The 17,089-nt window shown below is 42.7% G+C and overlaps 1 protein-coding gene across 1 annotated transcript in view; it reads right to left on the bottom strand.

The window, feature by feature from the left end:
- LOC138663447 (zinc finger protein 773-like) overlaps nt 1-17,089 on the bottom strand; it is a 31,021-nt gene that overhangs the window by 11,045 nt on the left and 2,887 nt on the right. Inside the window, exons 2-6 of the mRNA XM_069749655.1 lie at nt 5,961-6,111; nt 4,920-5,099; nt 4,713-4,836; nt 4,532-4,629; nt 4,243-4,333 (exon numbers count right to left, since the gene is read on the bottom strand). Coding sequence (XP_069605756.1) covers nt 4,243-4,333; nt 4,532-4,629; nt 4,713-4,836; nt 4,920-5,099; nt 5,961-6,111 — 644 coding nt within the window. The remainder of the gene's footprint in view (nt 1-4,242; nt 4,334-4,531; nt 4,630-4,712; nt 4,837-4,919; nt 5,100-5,960; nt 6,112-17,089) is intronic.

Genomic DNA, 17,089 nt, shown 5'->3' with positions numbered 1-17,089 from the left:
TCAATACCGAGTACCCCACTGCCCTGGGGGCGATTCATCATTTCCAAAATGGAGTCACTTTATGAGGTTTTAAACTGCTCTGGTTTTCTGCATTTTGTCATATTAAGGCTTGTGAAAATGGTGTGTACCATCTCGCCTGGGATTCACACCTGCCACCTCTACTTCTGTCACCAGGCATGGCCTCATTCATTCTGCAGGCAGCACTGGGGATGGAGGAGATATCGGAACCAGAAGCTCTGGATGGTGCAGGCTCTGTTCAGCCACTTAGATTAGGGTTGCTGTGAACTGTAGTGCCATCCAGTCAGGCATTATGGGTGTGTGTGCTGTCCATCTGGAGTAATCTGCTTCCTGCTTTCGCCAATTGGAAAGCACCCCACCCTACTAAAGCTCAAAGCAAATTGCGGGAAGATGCCAGATACAGCCTTGTTCTCCTCTCGTTCAGTCCTCTGTGCTAAGCTGCTGTGACCCCTTAATCTTGCTTCTTATAATTTTGTATTTTCTCTGCCCTCGTGGATCTGACCCAACTACTTGACTATTCGTCATCCCACCTCACTCCACAGAACAGCAGGTAACACCATGGCCCAAGCCTAGAGATCGCTGTGTAAGAACAGATCCATGTAAAGAATGTTGAGCAAGGCAATCCTTGGGATCTGCAAAGCTGAGTAGATAGTGCCAAGCCTGATTGTGGTAGCCACATTTTGAGCTGCCAGGTAACCAATACATTGTGTCTGGAATCTATTCCAACAAGATATGCATTCAAATAGCTAAATGGTGCTCCTTCCCTCCTTAACCCTGCCATGTGCCCAGACAGTAGTGTACAACCGTATACAGGGTATTGTTGGATTCAAGAGACGTTGGAAAATAATTTGTAAGGTCCATTTGTTTCCTTTTATCCTTTGTGAAGAATTCCAAAGTTATCACCACAAAAAACGACACGTTAGATGTGAAAAATGGGAATATGTGGGGCAGTAACTACTGTAGTCAAAAACTGTGACTATGGACAATAACATCTATCAAAATGTTCAAACTCAACAGTCTTCATCAGTAAAATATGAGTAGTGGTATCAACTCTCAGGAGTAATTAGAGTATGGTGCTCGGTGGCTCTTGGCAATCTACACTATCATAAGGGCCAATATTTTCTATCAGATGAGTTTCAAGAAAAAATATTAGACATTTAAAGAGAACTTTTTATAATACTGCAGAGCTGAGGCATCTTCAATTTAGATCTCGCACATTTGGAAGAGGTAATGGAGACTTTAAAAAAAAAAATAATAAAAATACCAGGGAGTTCCAAACTTACAAACTCACCTAACTGAGGCAGGCTGATCCTACCACAATCAAAGTATCAACCAGAATGAACATGTAAAAAAACCCAAAAAAACATAGAACAAAAAATATGTTACATCTCCCCCCAAAAAAGTATGTACGAGGGGAGAACTCCAACACTAAACTGGAGTTGCACTCGTTTATGGTGGACCATTGGAGCTACTGAGTCCTGACCAGAAGAGTAGAGAAAGTATTAGTGCCCCCATTTCAGGAGAGATTGTGCAGTAATCTGAATTCCTTATGATTGAAAACATAATGGAAATTTTACAGCCATTAGCCACGCACAGCTTAAGGTACCGTCACACATGTGACGTAGCAACGATATCGTTAAGGAAATCGTTATGTGTGACAGCGACCAACGATCAGGCCCCTGCTGGGAGATCGTTGGTCGCTGGGGAAAGTCCAGAACTTTATTTTGTCGCTGGACCTCCCGCAGACATCGCTGAATCGGCGTGTGTGACGCCGATCCAGCGATGTCTTCACTGGTAACCAGGGTAAACATCGGGTTACTAAGCGCAGGGCAGCGCTTAGTAACCCGATGTTTACCCTGGTTACCATTGTAAATGTAAAAAAAAACAAACACTACATACTTACCTTCCGTGTCTGTCCCCGGCGTTCTGCTTCCCTGCACTGGCTGTGAGCGCCGGCCAGCCGGAAAGCACAGCGGTGACGTCACCGCTCTGCTTTCCGGCTGGCCGGCGCTGACAGTGCAGAGGAAAGCAGAGCGCCGGAGGACAGACACGGAATGTAAGTATGTAGTGTTTGTTTTTTCTACGTTTACGCTGGTAACCAGGGTAAACATCGGGTTACTAAGCGCGGCCCTGCGCTTAGTGACCCGATGTTTGCCCTAGTTACCTGGGGACTTCGGCATCGTTGGTCGCTGGAGAGCTGTCTGTGTGACAGCTCTCCAGCGACCACACAGCAACGCTGCAGCGATCGACATCGTTGTCGGTATCGCTGCAGCGTCGCTTAGTGGGACGGTACCTTTAGAGATATATCATGGCACAGGTGTCATGGTTTTTATGTAGATTATCACAATCCTGTTTGACGTTAGTTGGTTTTAAAAGAAATTGAAAAGTCAGGATAAAGGGAAACTCTGTTATTGTACAGAAATTCACACTTGGCCTCACTGCACATTTAAAGGGACTCTGTCACCTGAATTTGGAGGGAACAATCTTCAGCCATAGGGGCGGGGTTTTTGGGTGTTTGATTCACCCTTTCCTTACCCGCTGGCTGCATGCTGGCTGCAATATTGGATTGAAGTTCATTCTCTGTCCTCCGTAGTACATGCCTGCACAAGGCAATCTTACCTTGCGCAGGCGTGTACTATGGAGGACAGAGAATTAACTTCAATCCAATATTGCAGCCAGCATGCAGCCGGCGAGTAAGGAAAGGGTGAATAAAACACCAAAAAACCCCGCCCCTATGGCTGAAGATTGTTCCCTCCAAATTAAGGTGACAGAGTCCCTTTAATGTTGTTGACCATAAAAGCGAAGTTTATCCAGAATGACTGGACCTGGTCTTGTAGGGACCATATGAGCACATTCAGTAGAACAGAAGGGGGAGAAGGTAGATTCATCCAATAAGATCTCAGGGTTCTAGGAAGCCAAAAGCATCATCCCCCTCCGCTTTCTTTTACAGGCTCATCATAATAACTTGTCAGCACATTCTACGTACGTTGTTATTTGGCTTGAACGGTCAGCGTGTTCTAATCCCTGGGGGTAGGTGGATCCTGTGTAAGAAGGTGGCGAGGACCCTCGTGTGCCCTCTCTCTCCTGGACTCTGTTCGCACGTTCACATGTGGCACCTCACTGTGTATTATTGTTCATATATTGTAACGTGATGTAATGTTTATATACCATAATGTGAATGTACTCAATGTGTACGGTTTATAGGATTGGGGCTAGAATAGGATATAGGATAGGCTAGAACTGTAGTGGGGATAGAATAGAGGGGGGCACAGTAGTGATCGATGATATCATAGAATAGAGCAGGAGGTAGGTAGCACAGGGGTTAACTAAAGGGGAGGTACAGCAAGGAGCAGGGAAGTATAATCAGTATACTTCCTGATTAGAGACAGACACCTGGGCAGCCTTGCCCAGGTCACCGTGCATGCAGTGTATGAGACAGCTACAGGTCCTGGGGGTAAAGCTGCGGAGGGCAATAAGGGGCCCCAGACTGGAGAATAGTACAGTCAGGCATCAGCTCAATAGGATCATCCTCAGGGCAGTTCAGGGGTCTACGACTGGGGCGGGAGTCGGTAAGATGGAACTCCCGGCATCTTTGCAAGATGGAATTGGACGAGGGGCTGACAGGGAGCTGGTGACGCAGGAAGTACGGAAGGGACACGGATTGTCCACAGAAATGGCATGGATTGTCGGAGAGGAGAGGATATAGAGGAAATGGAGTCTGCCCAGAAGGAAGGGAAAGTGCAGGATATGAGTCTCTGTGTGAAATGTGCTGCAAAAGTGATGGGTGCCCATGTTATCAGTAAAGTTGAACTATTTGAAAAGGACTGTGACGCTGCAGTGTTTTATGGAATCTGGAATCCTGAAGCTGGAGTGAAAGAAACCAAGGGAACTGAAATGAGTACTCTGCTGCACACATCACACACACAACAGAAAGGATTTTGTATTTCATCTGCGGGGTGCCAGGGTATGGAAACACTACAGCTCGCTGCCACGACTACCACCCTGGCTGCCTTATACCTGCAGGTTGTAAGCGCTATACAAAAGAGTTTTCACAATTTCACAAAGCCATTTAAACATTTTCGGATGGAGGAGAATGTTATGCTCTACCTGCAAAATGGGGATCACATGATTGTGCCACATCCGAACTACACCACTGATAAAGCAGCCACAGCCGGTGACTGAGAAGAATCTGTGACTTCTCTGTAGTTAGTGGTTGCTACTCACCTGGGTAGTCATATGTAGGAGTCTCCTCTTTACACCACTCATCACCCCTCACATATGTCTCTGTAGTATTATTATGGGTCAGATCTTCATCCTGAAACAAATATTGTAAAAGTCACCGACAGATGGAGAAGTCACATCTATGATCAGCTCTAATCCTGCCATCTCCACCGTTCTCATTACACAAGTATAAAACATATAATACTGGTGGATAAAACAAGACTGAGCACAAGACCTTCACAGCCATCTACACATCATAGGGGAGATCTCATGACACCTTCTCTCCATCTACCTGATGATCCTGAGGAACATTGGGATCTTCTTGTTTATAGTCCTGTGGAAGAAGAGGACGGGGACATCTCTCTGGTGTTGTCCTCTTACTGGATAGATCTGGAGGAAACACATACAAGGGCTGAATTCATTCTTTACATACAGATAATTATAGGCCGTTTGTATTTAGTCCTGTCTATTACCTGGTGATGTGAGGGGCTGGGGAACCTCCATCATGACGTCCTTGTACAGATCTTTGTGTCCTTCTAAATACTCCCACTCCTCCATGGAGAAATAGACGGAGATATCCTGACACCTTATAGGAACCTGACACATACAATTATACTGTCATCTACCCAATCCCTTCATAGCATTACTGTATAATGTCCCAGCATTCCCAGCAGTGTCACCTCTCCAGTCAGCAGCTCAATCATCTTGTAGATGAGTTCTAGGATCTTCTGGTCATTGATGTCCTCATGTATCAGGGGGTGAGGTAGAGGCCCCGTGATTGGGCTCAGGGGTCTTCCCCATCCCTCAGACACAGGGGTCTGACAGCGTTCACTAGAATTTTTTTTCACTACCGTGTAATCCTGGTTAAGGAGAGACACATTAATAAATGTCACTACAGACATTTCCAGATTCCTCCCCTCGAGTTCAGTTCAACAGTTTTATTGCCATAAATAAAAATTATTTAAAGGGAACCTGTCACCCTCCCCAGGCGTTTAACTAAAAGAGCCACCTTGTGCAACACTTAAGCTGCATTCTGACAAGGTGACTCTTAGTTTTTGGTGCTGTAACCGCAGAAATAGTTTTTGAAAGTTGTCCCTCATACCTTGAAATAGACCTGGGGGCGGGTCTTTCCCCCCCCCAATCCAGACACACCACAGCCGTCACTCATGGCCTCTGCGCGCTGGGTGCCGCCTCCTCAGCATTATTCAATTGTTTCGGCACCAGCACGTTGTCATTTTAGGCCTTTGGCATGCGCAGTTAGCGCTGCCTGGCCACTGACGTCACTTCATGTCTTGCTTGCTGCGCCTGCGTGGACGCGCGGCCCGAGTTCCTGCCCCACACATACCGCGTCCACGCAGGTGCAGTGAGCAAAACATCACGTGGTGTCAGTAGCCAGGCAGCGCTAACTGCGCATGCCTAAGGCCTAAAATGACAGCGCGCAGGCGCCAGGACAACTGAATAATGCTGAGGCGGTGCCTAAAGGCCATGAGTGACGGCTGTGGTGCGTCTGGTTTGGGGGGGGGGGGGGGAGTGACCTGCCCCCTATTTCAAGGTATGAGGGACAAATTTAAAAAACAATTATTTCTGCGGTTACAGCACCAAGAACTAAAAGAGCCACCTTGTCAGAATGCAGCATTAGTGCAGCACAAGGCGGCTTTTAGTTACAAACACCTGGGGGGGTGACAGGTTCCCATTAATGTGATGCCATCAAAATCTCTCACCTCTCCAGTAAGACGGAAGAGGATCTCTAGGGTGAGGTGTAATATCCTCTGCGCCATCTTGTCCCTCTTCACATCCATTCTTGATGGGTAAATCAGGAAAATTCTCTTGATATAGAAGATGTCTACTGAAAGTTTCGGATATTGTAGGGACCTGAATAGGAAGACGATGAGAGGATGAATCATTATAAAGAATTCTGTGTAATAATGAAATTACTGGAGATAATAAGGGAAACATTTCAGAAGACAGAACATGTAGATGTTGTATTCTCTAGTCTTGTATGGACTGGAACATAAGCTGAGTTACTGAGTAAGACATCTCCTCCATGCAACCAATCACTGGCTATGTTACTCACTGCCTCGGCAATTAATTTGCTGTAGGAATCAAGTTCGTTGGGACAGACCAGAAAATACAGAGTCTGGCGGGGACCCAAGCAGCAATTACCGTATTTTTCAGACTATAAGGTTGCCGTCACACTAGCAGTATTTGGTCAGTATTTTACATCAGTATTTGTAGCCAAAACCAGGAGTGAAACAATTAGAGGAAAAGTATAATAAAACATATGCACAAGTTTTGCATTTATCACCCACTCCTGGTTTTGGCTTATCAATACTGATGTAAAATACTGACCAAATACTGATAGTGTGACAGCAGTTTGAGAGCACTTTTTTCCAATTTTTTTGGGGGGAAAATAGGGGTGCGTCTTCTTGTCAGAATATACTTACAATTAGGGTGGTGGCAGCAGGAGCTGGGCGATTCTACGGCGCTCCGAAACTGCAGGGCGATCACACTCCCTTCTTAGGCTTGTGCGGCAGTATTCGGCGGTGCAAAGTGACGCGGGGCTCCGCCAACATTTTCTGAAAGCCCGGAGCCCCGCACCTCTGCACTGCTGTGATGCTGGTAAAATGGCCTCTGGTAAAATGGCCGCCGGGTTGGCGCATGCGTACATTGAGATCTCAGGAGACGAGATCTTGGTGCCGAGATCTCAATTTGCGCATGCGCCGACCTGGCGGAATTTTCCCGGAGGCCATTTTACCAGAGGCCACCGCATTGCAGCAGTATGGATGTGTGGTGCTCCAGGGTTTTCACAAAATGTCAGCGGAGCCCCCGCATCCCTGAGCACCTGCCGCACCAGCCTGGGATGGGATTTCCCAGAGGCCACCGCTTCACAGCAAGGGATGTGTGGGGCTCCGGGCTTTCAGAAAATGCTGGCGGAGCCCCCGCACCACAGAAACTGTCGCACCAGTCTGGGATGAGAGTCATATCATTGCCAGACCATCGAACACCGCCTGTGACCATGCTCCACCAGCGCTACGGATTTCCCCAGGTAAGCTGAATTCGGACTTTAAGACGGACCCCCATTTGACGCATTAATTTTTTTCCCTATTTTCCTTCTGAAAATTTGGGGTGCGTCTTATAGTTCGATAAATATGGTATATTTTTATTACTTTTCTCTGACATCTACTAATAAAACCTATATATTTAGGCCACAGACAACAAGCAGTTTCTTCCTCGGAGCCGGCAGCTGAATACGTTTCTCATAGACTCATCTTCCATAACGCTAATTTTCATCTCATTTACCGACCCTGGAATCGTCATTAGCAATACTGCAGGAGATATTCATTACACGTGACAGGAGAAATAACTACTTCATGATGAGGACGACATCTTCATCTTCTACTACGGTTCTAGAAACAGATTTGTCCAGAGTCCGTCACTCACTCCATCACCACCGGCCGTCTATATGAAGGTTTCCCGTCTTCCCCGCACTGGAATCTTCATCACGTTAGATCTCAGGTCTGATTCACACACAGAAGTTTGAGGCTTTTAGAAAAGACTAGATGGTGGCCCGATTCTAATGCATCGGGTATTCCAGAATATGCATGTCCACAAAGTATGTTGCCCAGCCACGTAGTATATTGCCCAGCCATGTAGTATATTGCCCAGTCACGTAGTATATTGCCCAGCCACGTAGTATATTGCACAGCGACGTAGTATACGGCACAGAGCCACGTTGTATATTGCCCAGCCACGTAGTATATTGTCCAGTCACGTAGTATATTGCCCAGCTACGTATGTCACAGGTTAAAAAAATAAAATAAACATATACTCACCTTCCGAGGGCCCCTTGTAGTCCCAGAGTTGGTATGAGTGCAGGACCTGTGATGACATCGCAGTCACATGACCGTGACGTCATGGCAGGTCCTTGTCGCATACGATCCTTGCCACCGAAACCTGCCACTTGCATGGAGCGGTCACCGGAGCGTCGCGAGGAGCGGGAAAGGCGGAGAAAGGTGAGTATATAATGATTTTTTATTTTTTTTAATTATTTTTAACATTAGATCTTTTTACTATTGACGCTGCATAGGCAGCATCAATAGTAAAAACTTGGTCACACAGGGTTAATAGCGGCCGTAGCGGAGCGAGTTACCCGCGGCAGAACGCGGTCCGTTACCGCTGGCATTAAGCCTGTGTGAGCGGTGACTGCGGGGAGTATGGAGCGGGCGCCGACTGCAGGGGAGTAGGGAGGGACTAATCGGACTGTGGACGTCGCTGATTGGTCGCGGCAGCTATGACAGGCAGCTGGTGAGACCAATCAGCGACTTGGATTCCATGACAGACAGAGACCGCGACCAATGAATATCCGTGACAGACAGACAGAAGGAAGTGACCCTTAGACAATTATATAGTAGACTAGATGGTGGCCCGATTCGAACGCATCGGGTATTCTAGAATATGCATGTCCAGGTAGTATATTGCACAGCCACGTAGTATATTGGCCAGCCACGTAGTATATTGGCCAGCCACGTAGTATGTTGGCCAGCCACGTAGTATGTTGGCCAGCCACGTAGTATATTGCCTAGTGACGTATACAGCACAGAGCCACGTAGTATATTGCCCAGCCACCTAGTATATTGCCTAGTGACGTAGTATATTGCCCAGTTACGTAGTATATTGCCCAGTGACGTATACAGCAGAGAGCCACGTAGTATATTGCCCAGCCACCTAGTATATTGCCCAGTTACGTAGTATATTGCCCAGCGCCGTATACAGCAAAGAGCCACGTAGTATATTGGCCAGTCACATACTATATTGCCCAGCTACGTAGTATATTGCCCACCCAGGTTTGTCACAGTTTAAAAAATAAACACATACTCACCTTTCCGAGGGCCCTTTGTAGTCCACGGCAGCTTTGGGTCCCAGCAGTGGTATGAGCGCAGGACCTGTGATGACGTCGCGGTCACATGCCCGTGACGTCATGGCAGGTCCTTCTCCCATACCATCTTTGCCACCGGAACCTGCAACGGAAGATGGCGGCCGGCGCGAGCAACTACGGAGGGTGAGTATAGCAGGTTTTTTTTTAATTATTATTTTTATGGGAAGAAGGAATCAATATCACCATTACACACTGAATGGGAAACCACTGGGCAAATCTGACAGGGAGAAGGACTTGGGGATCCTAGTTAATGATAAACTTACCTGGAGCAGCCAGTGCCAGGCAGCAGCTGCCAAGGCAAACAGGATCATGGGGTGCATTAAAAGAGGTCTGGATACACATGATGAGAGCATTATACTGCCTCTGTACAAATCCCTAGTTAGACCGCACATGGAGTACTGTGTCCAGTTTTGGGCACCGGTGCTCAGGAAGGATATAATGGAACTAGAGAGAGTACAAAGGAGGGCAACAAAATTAATAAAGGGGATGGGAGAACTACAATACCCAGATAGATTAGCGAAATTAGGATTATTTAGTCTAGAAAAAAGACGACTGAGGGGCGATCTAATAACCATGTATAAGTATATAAGGGGACAATACAAATATCTCGCTGAGGATCTGTTTATACCAAGGAAGGTGACGGGCACAAGGGGGCATTCTTTGCGTCTGGAGGAGAGAAGGTTTTTCCACCAACATAGAAGAGGATTCTTTACTGTTAGGGCAGTGAGAATCTGGAATTGCTTGCCTGAGGAGGTGGTGATGGCGAACTCAGTCGAGGGGTTCAAGAGAGGCCTGGATGTCTTCCTGGAGCAGAACAATATTGTATCATACAATTATTAGGTTCTGTAGAAGGACGTAGATCTGGGTATTTATTATGATGGAATATAGGCTGAACTGGATGGACAAATGTCTTTTTTCGGCCTTACTAACTATGTTACTATGTTACTATGTTACTTAACATTACATTTTTTGCTATTGATGCCGCATAGGCAGCGTCAATAGTAAAAAGTTGGGGACACACAGGGTTAATAGCGGCGGTAACGGAGTGCGTTACCCGTGGCATAACGCGGTCCGTTACCCCGGCATTAACCCTGTGTGAGCGGTGACCGGAGGGGAGTATGCGGGCGACAGGCACTGACTGCGGTGAGTAAGGAGCGGCCATTTTCTTCCGGACTGTGCCCGTCGCTGATTAGTCGCGGCAGCCATGACAGGCAGCTGGCGAGACCAATCAGCGAAAGAATAACCGTGACAGAAGGACAGACAGACAGGGGACGGACTAAACTGCATATTGGGATGATGGGATGATGGGCTGCAATACTAGACTCCACCACTAGATGGCAGCACATTTTACAAATGCAGCCCAGGAAATGACTTCTTGTAATATAGGAAGAAGGGAATTCAATGGAAATACTGAAATGAATCAGAACATCCACAGGGCTGGATTAAAGTTTAATAATAGAACCAGGGAAAAAAGATTGTAACTATATGGGATTATGTGTAGAATATCGGGTTACACACGCCTGGTGATATATCTCATCAACATCTCATAGGAATATGGGTATAACTATTGATCTGTATGGGGATTATGGGTGAAATATCACAAATACACATGCCCAGGAACATACTTCATCTACTTCTGATAGGAATATGGGTATAATTATTGTTCTGTATGGGGATTATGGGTGCAATATCACAAATACACATGCTCAGGAACATACTTCATCTACTTCTGATAGGAATATGGGTATATCTATTGTTCTGTATGGGGATTATGGGTGCAATATCACAAATACACATGCCCAGGAACATACTTCATCTACTTCTGATAGGAATATGGGTATATCTATTGTTCTGTATGGGGATTATGGGTGCAATATCACAAATACACATGCTCAGGAACATACTTCATCTACTTCTGATAGGAATATGGGTATATCTATTGTTCTGTATGGGGATTATGGGTGCAATATCACAAATACACATGCCCAGGAACATACTTCATCTACTTCTGATAGGAATATGGGTATATCTATTGTTCTGTATGGGGATTATGGGTGAAATATCACAAATACACATGCCCAGGAACATACTTCATCTACTTCTGATAGGAATATGGGTATATCTATTGTTCTGTATGGGGATTATGGGTGCAATATCACAAATACACATGCCCAGGAACATACTTCATCTACTTCTGATAGGAATATGGGTATAATTATTGTTCTGTATGGGGATTATGGGTGAAATATCACAAATACACATGCCCAGGAACATATTTCATCTACTTCTGATAGGAATATGGGTATATCTATTGTTCTGTATGGGGATTATGGGTGCAATATCACAAATACACATGCTCAGGAACATACTTCATCTACTTCTGATAGGAATATGGGTATATCTATTGTTCTGTATGGGGATTATGGGTGCAATATCACAAATACACATGCTCAGGAACATACTTCATCTACTTCTGATAGGAATATGGGTATATCTATTGTTCTGTATGGGGATTATGGGTGCAATATCACAAATACACATGCTCAGGAACATACTTCATCTACTTCTGATAGGAATATGGGTATATCTATTGTTCTGTATGGGGATTATGGGTGAAATATCACAAATACACATGCCCAGGAACATATTTCATCTACTTCTGATAGGAATATGGGTATATCTATTGTTCTGTATGGGGATTATGGGTGCAATATCACAAATACACATGCCCAGGAACATATTTTATCATTATTTTAAGAACATCTATATTTATCCCAAATAGTCATGCCCAGTACCACATTTGATGAATTTCCCATAATAATATGAATAGAATTATTCACCTCCATGGTAATTCAATGTGAAATATTATATTTACAGAGGCCAAATAATTTTGCAGATTTGTTTGAAAAAATATCTTTAAAAACTTGTGGGCACCTAAGCTCCATAATAAATGAATACCTATATGTACATTTATATTACAGCGTCAAATAGGCTAAGTAATTTCCTTTTACAGCTTGGTAATTCTGCATTCAATAGCGCTGTAATAAGTCAGTATAGGCTGTTTATTGTCTCTATATGACGGCTTTTCATTAATATAGCGATAACAGTTTGAACTATTAATTTGAAAATATCTGCATTGATTTCCTGGACTTATGCAGTATTTATACGCTCAAAGATGCTGAAACAGGCCTGGAAAGACGGGTTTAACAAAGTTTTTGCTTTTTTTTTTTTTTTCTTCAAGATTGTGAAAACTGTCTGAAGCATTGACTTGAAAATAGCTTTTGTGACTTTATTGATATATTTTGTGGTTGGACGTCAAGGTTGCTGAAATAAGTAAATAAAGGCTGATTTAAGAGACTTTTAACTGCTTATCTTCAGTACTGAAAAAAAGGCTTAAAGCTGACCTGTCATCACATTCAATGCCACCAAGCCGCAGCTATGGTGGCATAGCTGACAGGTCCAGCAGTGTGGACAGCCTGTCACCCCGTTTTTGTGATATTTCACCCATAATCCCCATACAGAACAATAGATATACCCATATTCCTATCAGAAGTAGATGAAGTATGTTCCTGGGCATGTGTATTTGTGATATTTCACCCATAATCCCCATACAGATCAATAATTATACCCATATTCCTATCAGAAGTAGATGAAGTATGTTCCTGGGCATGTGTATTTGTGATATTTCACCCATAATCCCCATACAGATCAATAATTATACTCATATTCCTATCAGAAGTAGATGAAGTATGTTCCTGGGCATGTGTATTTGTGATATTTCACCCATAATCCCCATACAGAACAATAGATATACCCATATTCCTATCAGAAGCAGATGAAGTATGTTCCTGGGCATGTGTATTTGTGATATTTCACCCATAATCCCCATACAGAACAATAGATATACCCATATTCCTATCAGAAGTAGATGAAATATGTTCCTGAGCATGTGTATTTGTGATATTTCACCCATAATCCCCATACAGAACAATAATTATACCCATATTCCTATCAGAAGTAGATGAAGTATGTTCCTGGGCATGTGTATTTGTGATATTTCACCCATAATCCCCATACAGAACAATAGTTATACCCATATTCCTATCAGAAGTAGATGAAGTATGTTCCTGGGCATGTGTATTTGTGATATTTCACCCATAATCCCCATACAGAACAATAATTATACCCATATTCCTATCAGAAGTAGATGAAGTATGTTCCTGAGCATGTGTATTTGTGATATTTCACCCATAATCCCCATACAGAACAATAGATATACCCATATTCCTATCAGAAGTAGATGAAGTATGTTCCTGGGCATGTGTATTTGTGATATTTCACCCATAATCCCCATACAGAACAATAGATATACCCATATTCCTATCAGAAGTAGATGAAATATGTTCCTGGGCATGTGTATTTGTGATATTTCACCCATAATCCCCATACAGAACAATAGTTATACCCATATTCCTATCAGAAGTAGATGAAGTATGTTCCTGGGCATGTGTATTTGTGATATTTCACCCATAATCCCCATACAGATCAATAGTTATACCCATATTCCTATCAGAAGTAGATGAAGTGTGTTCCTGAGCATGTGTATTTGTGATATTTCACCCATAATCCCCATACAGAACAATAGTTATACCCATATTCCTATCAGAAGTAGATGAAGTATGTTCCTGAGCATGTGTATTTGTGATATTTCACCCATAATCCCCATACAGATCAATAGTTATACCCATATTCATATCAGAAGTAGATGAAGTGTGTTCCTGAGCATGTGTATTTGTGATATTTCACCCATAATCCCCATACAGTACAATAGTTATACCCATATTCCTATCAGAAGTAGATGAAATATGTTCCTGAGCATGTGTATTTGTGATATTTCACCCATAATCCCCATACAGAACAATAATTATACCCATATTCCTATCAGAAGTAGATGAAATATGTTCCTGGGCATGTGTATTTGTGATATTTCACCCATAATCCCCATACAGAACAATAATTATACCCATATTCCTATCAGAAGTAGATGAAGTATGTTCCTGGGCATGTGTATTTGTGATATTTCACCCATAATCCCCATACAGATCAATAGATATACCCATATTCCTATCAGAAGTAGATGAAGTATGTTCCTGGGCATGTGTATTTGTGATATTTCACCCATAATCCCCATACAGAACAATAATTATACCCATATTCCTATCAGAAGTAGATGAAATATATTCCTGGGCATGTGTATTTGTGATATTTCACCCATAATCCCCATACAGAACAATAGATATACCCATATTCCTATCAGAAGTAGATGAAGTATGTTCCTGGACATGTGTATTTGTGATATTTCACCCATAATCCCCATACAGAACAATAATTATACCCATATTCCTATCAGAAGTAGATGAAATATGTTCTTGGGCATGTGTATTTGTGATATTTCACCCATAATCCCCATACAGAACAATAGATATACCCATATTCCTATCAGAAGTAGATGAAGTATGTTCCTGGGCATGTGTATTTGTGATAATTCACCCATGATCCCCATACAGAACAATAATTATACCCATATTCCTATCAGAAGTAGATGAAGTATGTTCCTGGGCATGTGTATTTGTGATATTTCACCAATAATCCCCATACAGATCAATAGATATACCCATATTCCTATCAGAAGTAGATGAAGTATGTTCCTGGGCATGTGTATTTGTGATATTTCACCCATAATCCCCATACAGATCAATAGATATACCCATATTCCTATCAGAAGTAGATGAAATATGTTCCTGGGCATGTGTATTTGTGATATTTCACCCATAATCCCCATACAGAACAATAATTATACCCATATTCCTATCAGAAGTAGATGAAGTATGAATTTTGGATATCGTGTGGTGTCCTTACGGTGAGCGTTATACATAGCCAGGGGGTTTTTGTTTCTTTTGAACAATTACAAAATACTCATAATATACCGAAGTCTCAATTTTTCCGCTACCTGCAACTAAGATCTGCCTTCCAATCACATGTACGAAATACGGGTGCGGGTCGAGCTATTTCAACTCTGCCGTTAATAGGAATTCTTAATTCACAGGGCCCTCAGGGACTCATTTCCTCTTTATACACCTACCTAATATCCATAGGCGAAGTATCTGTTACAGATTCAATTAAGGGAAAGTGGGGGAGACTTCTTCCGGATACACTAGGAGAAGAATGGGATGAAATCTTGGAATCTCCAACTAAGGTCTCCCCATCAATCAATAATAAGATGATCCAATTATATATAATCTATCAATCTTATTTGACCCCGACTCGTCTTTTTAAAATGGGCCGTCTTCATTCATCAGACTGCTTGAGATGTCACTCTAGTGACGCAGATTTTATCCATATGATATGGAAGTGTCCTGTTATTTTTCAATATTGGAGAGAAGTGACAGCACTATTGACATCTTTGGTGTCGATCCCTGTTCCACTTGAGCCACTGGTATGTTTGTTTGGAGTATGGGAGGCAGAGGCTTGGGATCACCACACAGGAATATTCCTGAGGGAGTCACTGTTCATGGCACGAAAGGTGTTGGCGCTGCGTTGGATGGGAGGCTCTGGTCCATCTCTTAGAGCATGGGTTGACTTAATAAATTCAATTATTCCGTATGAGCGGACGCTTTATCAGAATAGGGGTTGTCCAACTAAATTTGAGAAGATATGGGGAAGATGGAATTCATCCTATCACACTGTATAAGTTAAAAGGACTCAGTATACGCATAAGAAAAGGGTGTATGACTCTCTAGACATTATTTACCAACAGAGCGGGATGTATTTAGAAATATTCTTTGTAAGCGGCACTACGTTTGTATTAAAGACTTTATTAGAAGTTAATGTAGTTACAGTTAAAGTTTAAAATAAGGCATTAATGATCAACATGCACAATTTATTATTTTTATAATATCTTATACATGGCTATGTATGGTAATTTCCTGTAATTAATGGAAAATGATGAATACGAGCAAAATGTGTATGATCTTTCCTGAAATCAATAAACGAATTTAAAAAAAAAAAAAAAAGAAGTAGATGAAGTATGTTCCTGGGCATGTGTATTTGTGATATTTCACCCATAATCCCCATACAGAACAATAATTATACCCAGATTCCTATCAGAAGTAGATGAAGTATGTTCCTGGGCATGTGTATTTGTGATATTTCACCCATAATCCCCATACAGAACAATAGATATACCCATATTCCTATCAGAAGTAGATGAAGTGTGTTCCTGGGCATGTGTATTTGTGATATTTCACCCATAATCCCCATACAGATCAATAGATATACCCATATTCCTATCAGAAGTAGATGAAGTATGTTCCTGGGCATGTGTATTTGTGATATTTCACCCATAATCCCCATACAGAACAATAGATATACCCATATTCCTATCAGAAGTAGATGAAATATGTTCCTGGGCATGTGTATTTGTGATATTTCACCCATAATCCCCATACAGAACAATAATTATACCCATATTCCTATCAGAAGTAGATGAAGTATGTTCCTGGGCATGTGTATTTGTGATATTTCACCAATAATCCCCATACAGATCAATAGATATACACATATTCCTATCAGAAGTAGATGAAGTATGTTCCTGGGCATGTGTATTTGTGATATTTCACCAATAATCCCCATACAGATCAATAGATATACACATATTCCTATCAGAAGTAGATGAAGTATGTTCCTGGGCATGTGTATTTGTGATATTTCACCCATAATCCCCATACAGAACAATAATTATACCCATATTCCTATCAGAAGTAGATGAAATATGTTCCTGAGCATGTGTATTTGTGATATTTCACCCATAATCCCCATACAGATCAATAATTATACTCATATTCCTATCAGAAG

Source organism: Ranitomeya imitator, chromosome 2, assembly GCF_032444005.1.
Source record: "Ranitomeya imitator isolate aRanImi1 chromosome 2, aRanImi1.pri, whole genome shotgun sequence".
Lineage (NCBI taxonomy): Eukaryota > Metazoa > Chordata > Amphibia > Anura > Dendrobatidae > Ranitomeya > Ranitomeya imitator.
The sequence above is the reverse complement of the archived record's forward strand: the minus strand, read 5'-3'. Positions and strand labels throughout refer to the sequence as shown.